The sequence below is a fragment of the Cannabis sativa genome, chromosome 7 (assembly GCF_029168945.1).
Source record: "Cannabis sativa cultivar Pink pepper isolate KNU-18-1 chromosome 7, ASM2916894v1, whole genome shotgun sequence".
Lineage (NCBI taxonomy): Eukaryota > Viridiplantae > Streptophyta > Magnoliopsida > Rosales > Cannabaceae > Cannabis > Cannabis sativa.
The window spans coordinates 58,571,598-58,582,029 of record NC_083607.1 but is presented as its reverse complement, the minus strand read 5'-3'; the positions used below and the strand labels follow the sequence as shown (position 1 = coordinate 58,582,029).

The 10,432-nt window shown below is 32.5% G+C and overlaps 1 protein-coding gene across 2 annotated transcripts in view; it reads right to left on the bottom strand.

Moving 5' to 3' along the window:
* Positions 1 to 1,130: 1,130 nt before the first annotated feature.
* LOC115696751 (patatin-like protein 1) overlaps positions 1,131 to 10,432 on the bottom strand; it is a 43,632-nt gene continuing 34,330 nt past the window's right edge. For both annotated transcript variants that reach the window (XM_061119038.1, XM_061119039.1), the window contains exons 7-8: positions 2,010 to 2,185; positions 1,131 to 1,325 (exon numbers count right to left, since the gene is read on the bottom strand). In XM_061119038.1, the coding sequence (XP_060975021.1) occupies positions 1,262 to 1,325; positions 2,010 to 2,185 (240 nt within the window). In that variant the 3' untranslated portion in view covers positions 1,131 to 1,261. The remainder of the gene's footprint in view (positions 1,326 to 2,009; positions 2,186 to 10,432) is intronic.

Below are 10,432 nucleotides of genomic sequence, written 5' to 3'. Positions count from 1 at the left end.
ATGAAAGTGAGTAATAACATGCCATGAGTATATTCTATGCGTGTGGGAGATAAAGAAACTACCCCCATGGAGTAATTTTACCAGCAAACTCCAATGGGTAAGTCTAGCAGTCACTCTTCTAGCGTGGGTAAAGTAACTACCTCGTGGAGAGGAATGGACAAATACCCCATTGTAGGTTAAACAATCACCTCTCCCCTAAAGGTGAGTCATCTACTCAAAGGTTATAAATTAGTCTAGGGGTATACCCCTCACCCCTACAGTCTCATCTCCAAGTATCACATTCCATCTAAACACGATATGGTTAGTGCAATACGTCTTCTCTCTATGAAGACTACCTAGTGCTAAGCATTACACATTACATGAGGAGCAAAAGAGAGAGTCCCCAGGGGTACCATCCTGAGGTGAGTACCATCACCATGACCAGGTAGGTCGAACAGTCATGCTATATCCTAAGGAGTACCCTCATCGTGACCTACACATTCAATACTCTCCCAACATTGTTCAAATTTTGTATAAAGCTCAAAGGTGGTTACAAACCCATAAAAATAGCAGAATATTCCTGTAAGAGTCGGACCTCAACCATCTCCAAAAATCAAAGGGACGGTTGAGATATCTTCACAACAAAGATACGTCTCTTGAAGAGAGACTCACCAACACTTCCCCTATGTAAGGGGACATACATGACCTCGAAGGGGATCCAAAATCACTATCCAAAGAGCATAAACTCTGCCATTTTTATTTCTTTCATTTAAAAGCTTGTTCTTGACCTACAACAAGACTAGTAAAATATAAAGGCAATAGGCTATTACCAACTCTTGGGGCCGACTTCCAACCCTGATTTTATAGGAGTTTTTTTAGATTAGAAATAAAATCTTGTACAGGACAACAATTTACAATTGTATCAAAGCCTTACTTATACTTCCACTTAATTATATGTCAATCAAAATGGCTTGGTGATCATAACTATTTTTTTTTTTTGGTAAATGGTGAAAATATTCTCTTTCATTGTTCATACTTAAGTTTCTTGATTAATATCTTTCTTGACACACTCCTCTCTATATACTACACCAAACTTCAACTTAGTCAAGATCTTAATTTTGATTTAGTTGGTATTGGTACACAACCGTAAATTTGCTTAAAAATTTAAGTTGGATTTGAGTATAAATAAATACACAACACTTCAAAGTATGTTATTTTTGACAAATCACATGTATACTAAAATATCATAGCTTTATTAAAACTATTAAGACAACACCATTGCTTAGTCTTGCGAGTCGGCTAATTTGGCTCGACTTTTCTTTATGGCAATAAGCTTTTCTGCAAATCTGCAATACAACCATTATAATGTGCATATTATTAATTATCATGAAATATATAATTAATGTATATTATCATTTTAATGAACCCAAGTAGTTTGTGAAAATTCTACAATATATCCCTTGAAAGGGTGCACTGATACACTCTTATTTGTATCGGTATCTAGAAAAAAATTTTGGTTTGAATTATTTTTTATGATCGTATACGTTGTAATTATTTAAGATATCTTGTAAAATTTTAAGAAATTCGATAAAATTTTAACACGCTGAAAATAGGATTCAAAAAATCTGTTACGTGTGTGACTTTTTTATTTTATATGCATGTCAAATAAATAGTTTGAACATTTAATTCTATATTGTAAATTATTCTAAATTTCTCAAAATTTTGCAGGATGTCTTAAATAACTATGACATACATGACTATAAAAAAAAATGAACGAAATTTTTTTTCTAGATGCTGAAACAGTTAGAAGTTATACCAGTGTACCTATTTTAGTAGAGTGCATTGTAAAAGCATCTTATACTCGTAATACAACTTTTGTGTAGTTTATCGTTTTCATAATAATCAATTTTCGTTCAACTAAGAACGACCCCAATAGCATAATATTTTCTACTCACTTTGCATTTATTTAACTTTGTTTGCTAAATTAATTAAAAATTAAACATGCAGAAATAAAAAATTTAACGAATTACTTATCGAGTGCTAGTTGGTAAGTTTGATTTTGATCGACAATAATACGCTGAGAGGTAGGTAGACTGAGGCGCGTAACTGGCTTCTTCAACATGTCTTTGGCGTACTGCTCCAATTTATCCATGTTTTCAGGGCTTGCGTTATCCATGGCTGCAAGTTCTTTTGGTAATGTAGAATCCTACATGTAGCGTTAGTATTATTACATACATCATTACAAAAAAAAAATCTTACTTTTAGTAACAACTAAAAATAATTTTATTCGTAATTATTAAGTTCTCAAAAGTAATAATCTACCAGAGAGAATCCAATTACCTCACTCACTCTCAACATAAATTCTAAACTAATATATACAATGCTTGCTAAAATTATATAATATAATTATTGTGTTTTGAGTTAGGAGTTTCACTAACAACTAAGAATGTAAAATTTGTATTATATTTCACATAAAAAGTGATTTTGTAATATATTTGTATCAAATTTTAGTATTGTAATTTAATACACTGCAAAATTTGATGTAAAATTTAATGCTTAGTTAATGTTATTATTAAAAATATAAAAAATAATAATTTTATTATAAAAGCAATAAAAAATAAATGTAAAAAGTTTATAATTTAATGCTATCATTAAATTTAATAATAAAATATTAAAAATGACATAAAAATAAATGTAAAAGTAGTAGATTTATTGTGAAATAAATTTTACATCATACTATATTGTGATCCAAATTTAAATCAATTTTAGTATGAAATAAATTTAGATAAACTTTTAACACATAAACTTTTTACAAAATAAACATCATTCAGATTACCAATTTCTATTTATTATAACAAAGATGAATTGATTACTATTTTTAAGTAAATTAAGTATATGTAAAACTACTAATAATATCTAGCATAGTTGGTAACTTTTTTTTTCTTTCTGAAATTGCAAAGTTGGTAACTTCATAGAACACTCCATTGTGGAGGTCATGAATTTGACTCTGCTCTTCTAAAAAAATTGATATTATATGTTATCATTTTGATGTTTATTGAGCTTTGCTAAAGGTATGTAAGTCATTTTTCCATTTATATAAAATATGAAAATGAATTAAAAACTTGGTTAAAGTCTTAAACATGGTCTTAGTTTGCATGATTTGAATTTTATTTTTAAGATGAGTTGAGTTTTGTTTTTGTGTGAATATATATGTGTATATTTAGACATATGTTTGATTTTTCTTTCTTTTAGGAATTCGATTTATTAATGTATCATTCATACAAGTTCAATCAATACTTTCTCATAAAAAAGTATAAGAAGATGTTAAATAAATTAACAATTAACCCAAGATCTATTTGTATATAACATAGAACACAATAATAGTATATGATAATTAAGTATGTGTACCTGATTGATCCATAGCAATTATCTCTGTTTGATCCACAGCAGTTATTCCAATTTGATAGTACAATACTATCAACTAAGTCTTCCTCCCTAGATCTCTAAATCAGAAGCAGTTTATTTTCTCTGATTATCAAAAGGTATACAATTGTGATGAGACAATATGTATTTATAGAGTTAGGGAGGGGACTTAGCTACAAAACCCTAGTTGGGCTGGGCCTGCTCATCAAAGGCTTCAGTCAACTAGAAAAGCCCACACTTCTGCTTCACCTAGACTTTACTCACAGATGCTAAGCCCATTAACAATTGATCACCAACAACATGGGCTAACACAGCAAAGAACTATCCAATCAACCCAAGTTTTAATAAAACCAATAAAATTTAATGTAAGCCCAAATAAAAGTCTAACATTCTCCCACTTGGGCTACATTGATTTTAATACATATATATTATATCAAAATAATTTTATTTGAAAACGACTCATGGGTTGAACAACAGGAAAACATTTGTGGCCACTTTAAAAACTGATAGTTCTCTGATAGCATCTCAACATACCGGTCCAATTTAACCTTTGATAATGAACTATGACAGTCATATTGTTTTTAGCTCAACAAAAGACATTCATAATCACAAATACCAAAGTATTAAATCGACATGGTCAATAAGTCTAGTAGTGTGGTAAGGAATTATGTTCAACATGTGATCAATTTAAAATAACATAATATCCTTATCAGTCCTCAATTTCACTGATACCGTGATGCTTAATAAATAAGCCAGTGAAATTAAACATACACCACTTAAAATAAGTAAGTGTCACTAAACTTGCTTAAATAATTAAGCCAACAACATATCATTGTCAATAAGCAAATAAATTTAAAAGACAATGATCACAACAATATGAACCACATGCTTTCAATTCAATCATTCTCGAGAATATAACAAAACATAATTGAAAACATATTCATTCAATAATAAAAAAATATTGAAACATAAAATGTAGTTCATAACTTTATTCAGAAAATTATAAATAATAATTTCTAAAAACAAACAGAAAACAAAACTCCCACTAACCCAAAAGATCAAAAGATTCTAAAATGCCCATATTAACAACATGTTTATTAAACAGCACGGCACTTAACCCTTTGGTTAGAGGATCAGCTAACATCGACTCGGTCTTGCAATTTTCAATAACAATGTCTCCTTTTTTGACCAAGTCTCTGACAGTGAGATACTTTATTTCCATATGTTTAGAAGCACTACTAATCTTGTTATTCTTTGAAAAGAAAACAGCAGCATTATTATCACAATAGATTAGCATAGGTGTGGAAATAGAATCAACCACTCGTATCTCCGAAATAAAATTTTTCAGCCACAAAGCTTGCAAAGATGCCCCATAACATGCAACAAACTCAGCATACATAGTAGATGATGTGATCAAAGTCTGTTTGACACTCTTCCAAGAAATAGCAGCACCTGCCAAGGTGAAAATATAGCCAGAAGTTGACTTTAAATCATCTACACAACCACCAAAATCTGAATCTGAATAACCGACAACTCGAAGATTGTCAACCTGCTTATACACAAGCATAAAACTCTTCGTTCTTTGCAAATATCTCAAAACTTTCTTGGCTGCAACCCAATGATCAAGGCCAGGATCAGATAAATATCTCCCAAGAACATTTACTACGAAAGCTATGTCGGGTCGAGTGCAAACACGAGCATACATCAAACTCCCTACTACACTTGCATAAGGGATGTTCTTCATTGCTCCTCTTTCCAAGTCGTTCTTAGGACATTGCGCTTAGTGAACTTGTCCCCTTTCGGAATAGGAACGAACCCAGCTTTACATAAATCCATGTTGAACCTTTTGAGCACACGATTAATGTAAGCTTCTTGAGATAAGCCAAGAACTTTTCGATTCCTGTCACGATGGATCTCAATCCCCAAAACATAGGATGCCTCTCCAAGATCTTTCATATCAAAATTGGAAGACAGAAAATTTTTGGTCTCATTTAGTAGTGACAAATCACTGCTGGCAAGTAAAATGTCATCTACATAAAGAACAAGAAAAATATAACGACTCCCATCGATCTTCATATAAATACAACCGATCAAACTTGTTCTCTACGAAACCAAACGATGTCACAACCTGGTCAAACTTCAAGTACCCTTTGGCGAGATGCTGTTTGAGACCATAAATGGATCGTTTCAACTTGCAAACTAAGTGTTCTTTTCCATTCTCCTTGTAGCCTTCGAGTTGAGACATATAGACTTCCTCATTCAATTCTCCATTCGGAAAAGCAGCTTTAACATCCATTTGATGCAACTCTAAATCAAAATGCGCAACTAAGACCATAATAATTCTGTATGAATCTTTAGTGGAAACAGTGAGAAAGTTTCGGTGTAATCAATACATTCTCTTTGAGTAAAGCCTTTAGCCACTAAACGCGCTTTAAACCTTTCAATCGTCCCTTTTTATCCCTTTTAGCCTTTAAAATCCACTTACAACCTATTGGTTTAAAACCATCGAGTAATAACACTAGCTCCCATACACCATTTTTCTTCATGGAGTCGATCTCATCATCCGTAGTCGCTAACCATTTTGAAGATTGTGGACTATTAAGTGCTTCACTAAAAGTGACGGGATCCACAAAATGATCAATATCATATTCTCCTTCTCCAAGATAAACAAAATTATCATGACACTTTGTTGACTTCTTTTGTCTGCGAGATCTTCTTAGAGGAGGTACTTCGGAATAACTTCTCTTTGTTGATCATTGTTTTGAATAACATCTTCCACAATTTGGAATTTCTTCAATAACGGGATTCTCATTAACAATAGGAGCTTCATCATTAATAGGCCCTTCATCAATAATAGGACCTTCATCATCTTCGATATCGGGAGCAATGTATTCATCAACAATGGGAGCATTACCAACTGGAGTAGGATGGAGACTACTGTTATCATCTCTTGAAAATGACATAGGAATACAAATTCCTTTAGATGACTCCCCATTTCAAGAGATGTTGAAGGAATTTTTCGACAACATCAAATTCCGAAATTTAGCGATCGAGATTCAATAATTCGCGTACCACGAGTGGGACGGTAAAAGCGATAGCCTTTTGAGCGCATTGGATAACCAATGAAATAACGGCGATTTGTTCTCGGATCTAACTTTTTCAAAGTAGGATCATAAATCTTTACTTCATTTGGACAACCCCATACTCGAAGATGATTCGGACTAGGCTTCCGCCCGAGTCCACAACTCAAAAGGGGTCTTGGGAGCAGATTTCTGGGAACACGATTTAAAATATAAGTTGCGATCATAAGTGCTTCACCCCATAAAAACTACTGGAAGATTTGTTCTACTCATCATACTTCTAACCATATCCATGAGAGTGCGATTTCTCCTTTCGGCAACGCCATTTTGCTCAGTGAACCGGGCATAGTGTATTGAGCAACTATACCATTTTCTTGTAAGTACTCTTGCAAAAAGCCCCATGTGTTGTCCAGTTACGTATAACGACCATATTATTCTCCTCCACGATCAGAATGAACAACTTTGATGACTCTTCCTAATTGTTTCTCAACCTCATTTCGAAAAATTTTGAGTTTATCAAGGGCGTCAGATTTTTCTTTAATTAAATAGGTGAATCCATAACGAGAAAAATCATCGATAAAAGTGATAAAATACTTGTTTACGCACAACGTGGTGGAATAAGGACCATCGATGTCCGTGTGGATAATTTCCAATAAAGATTGGCTTGCGGTTTGCGGTCTTCTTTCTTGTTTTAGTCAATTTTCCACGAGTACAATCAACACAAGTATCCCAATCGAAGCATCAAGAGGAGGAAGTATTTCGATTTAATTAAACGATCAACCCTTTCTCCGGAAATATGACCCAATCTTTTGTGCCATAACAATAAGGATGTTTCCTTAATATGAGGTCTTTTACCCACAGTATTCACAACATTAAAAGAGGAATCTAAAGGAGCCAATGACAACTTGTAAAGACCATCAGAATAAAAGCAATTTCCAATAATTCGAGAGTCAAGCATAATGTCAACATTATCATTTGCAAAATGAAAAGAATATCCTTGTTTAACCAAAAGCGGAAGCGAAACTAAATTCCTTTTAAAAGTAGGAACATAAAAAGTATTGTTCAGAATAATCTTATCACGAGACTGTAATTCAAGAATAAATGTTCCAACATAGATAACGTCAACTCCAACATCATTGCCCACTTTAAGCTTGGACTCCCTCTCACTTGGCTTCCCGAGATCCCTTAGCCCCCGTAAGGAAGCAAACATGAACGGTAGCACCACCGTCTAACCACCAAGAATCAATAGGAACATCAACTAGATTAGATTCAAAACAAACACATGCCAATGGATTACCTGATTGTGCTTGCTTCTTTTCTAACCAAGTCTTAAATTTGTGACAGTCCGTTCTCCGATGCCCCAATTTTTCACAAAAGTAACACTTCACATTAGAGTATTTGGACTTTCCGTTGTTATTCTTCTGTTTATTCTTATGCTCCTTACCATTACCATTCTGTTTAGTAGCACCATCATTTTTATTCTTGAATTTTCCTTTTCCTTTGTTGGGCTTGAGGTGAGAAACATAGTTAGCAGATTCATTCTTCTCCCTTTTAAGCTTGCTTTCTTCGGCTACACACCGAGAAATTAGGTCGGCGATAGTCCATGTTTGATTGTAAGTGTTGTAGGTACATCTTGATTAGGCTGAAAGAGGCAGGAAGAGCATGAAGAGCTCGATGAATAATGAAAGAGTCAGGAAGAGGAATATTATGATCTTTCAACTTAGACTGAACATTCACCAATTTCAGAATAAAATCACGCACTCCTTTTAATTCATCATACTTAATGGTTGTCATTTCATCCATAAGATGTCCAGCTTCAGCGTTTTCACCAGTGTCGTATAATTTTTCTACAGCATTGAAAAACTCTTTGGCATTTGTAGTGTCTGGCAAACCACTCAATAGATGTTCAGGAATGGATCTTTTCATAGTAAGAAGACTGAGACGACTTGACTTTTCCCATTGTGCATGATGAGTTCTCTCGGCGGTATCTTGGAGTCGATAAGATCGGCGGGTTTTTCTTCTCGTAGGCACAAGTCCAAATCCATTATGCCTAAAGTAAATTCCACATCTCGTTTCCATGTCTTGTAGTTGGAAGCATTCAAAATATGGATGGAAGCATTATTGTTGTTCACAGGAAAGGAGACTGAAAAATTCAAAAATTAAAACTTGAATAAGCAATATGAGCAATGTATTAGAAAATATTGTAGAATCAACTGGTCATTATAAACTCCCCTTTGGGGTGAGAATATAACACACACATGATCTACCTTCATGAAGTTAACAACAAAGAAAAAATACATATCATTTAAGAATTTTATTACCTTTGGGCAAATAAATTTCTTAAAAATATGTATTAATTCAAGCAAAAAAATAATAATAAATTTATATATTTAAATTATTACCTTTGGGCAAATAATTAAAATATATACATTTAATATTAACTCACTTCATGGAATGTGAACTAATATATGTAAATACTACCTTTGGGCAAGTAATTACACATATAGTCAACCAAAAATATAATATTTTCTTCAACATGTGAAATTTGGTGATAAAACAATCATTGAAAATTAATAATTTTCAACCAAATTTCCAAAAGAGATATATAATTGCTTTTATTATATTGATAAGCAAAAAATAAAGTGTCCACCATAACACATTATTTTTGTATCAAACAACCAAGTTTTATAACTTTAGAACAACAAATAATTAAAAGATGTGAAATAAAAAAAAAAAAATATATAGGTGGAGATTACATAGTCAAGACAAATTAAATAAGAGAGTGACTATGTTTTATGGGACGAGAAGAAACCCAAAAAATTTTCTATGATTGACAAATTTCGAAAAATTATCAAAAATTATTTTTAATAATTTTTTAACTGCATAATTATCATTAAAATAATAATAATTATTAAACGGAGTCAAAAAATTAATTAAAAATCATAGAAAAATCAGAAATTAAATTCTAATAACGCTGAAAAAAAAAATCGTCGAAAACGGACCTCCCAGCCGGCCCCACGCGCCCCACGCGCCGCCTGCGCGAGTGGGCTTCGCGGCTGGGAGTGGTCTTCAACCTCCAGTCGGGTCTGAAAGCGGGTCACGCGACCCGGTTCCTCCGATTCGGGTCTGCAACAGTTTTCCGGCCAAAATTTCGTCGAAAGGTGGGGATTTTGGATGGGTTTTGCTCGGGAATGGATTTCTAATTCATGTACACTACTAATTTCGGGTATTAAGGTGTAAATCTCTAAATTTCATGGCAAATATCTAACCGAAAATTGAAAAACACAATATAAAAAAAAAATGTAATGCCAATCTCGGTTTGAATCCGAAATTAATCATGTAGGAACAATCTTAAACAATTGATAATAATAAATCTATCATCAATTTTAGATCAAAAACCCTAAAATCAAAACACACAAATTATAATTTCATATTATAATTATATAAACCCTAAAACTTTAAAATTAAAATTCTCTTAATATAGACAATAATTTCAAGCATATAATATAGAGAATTTAACGATCAATAAAATCCCTAAAGTTTTAAGATTTATAAACAAAAAATTACACATAAAATAATAACGAAATTGATATGAAATTATGGATAATTAACATATACAAATTAATTATACTATTTATAGGTTCTAAATCATATACAATAGGCAATCTGATACCACATGTTAAATAAATTAACAATTAACCCAAGATCTATTTGTATATAACATAGAACACAATAATAGTATATGATAATTAAGTATGTGTACCTGATTAATCCATAGCAATTATCTCTGTTTGATCCACAGCAGTTATTCCAATTTGATAGTACAATACTATCAACTAAGTCTTCCTCCCTAGATCTCTAAATCAGAAGCAGTTTATTTTCTCTGATTATCAAAAGGTATACAATTGTGATGAGACAATATGTATTTATAGAGTTAGGGAGGGGACTTA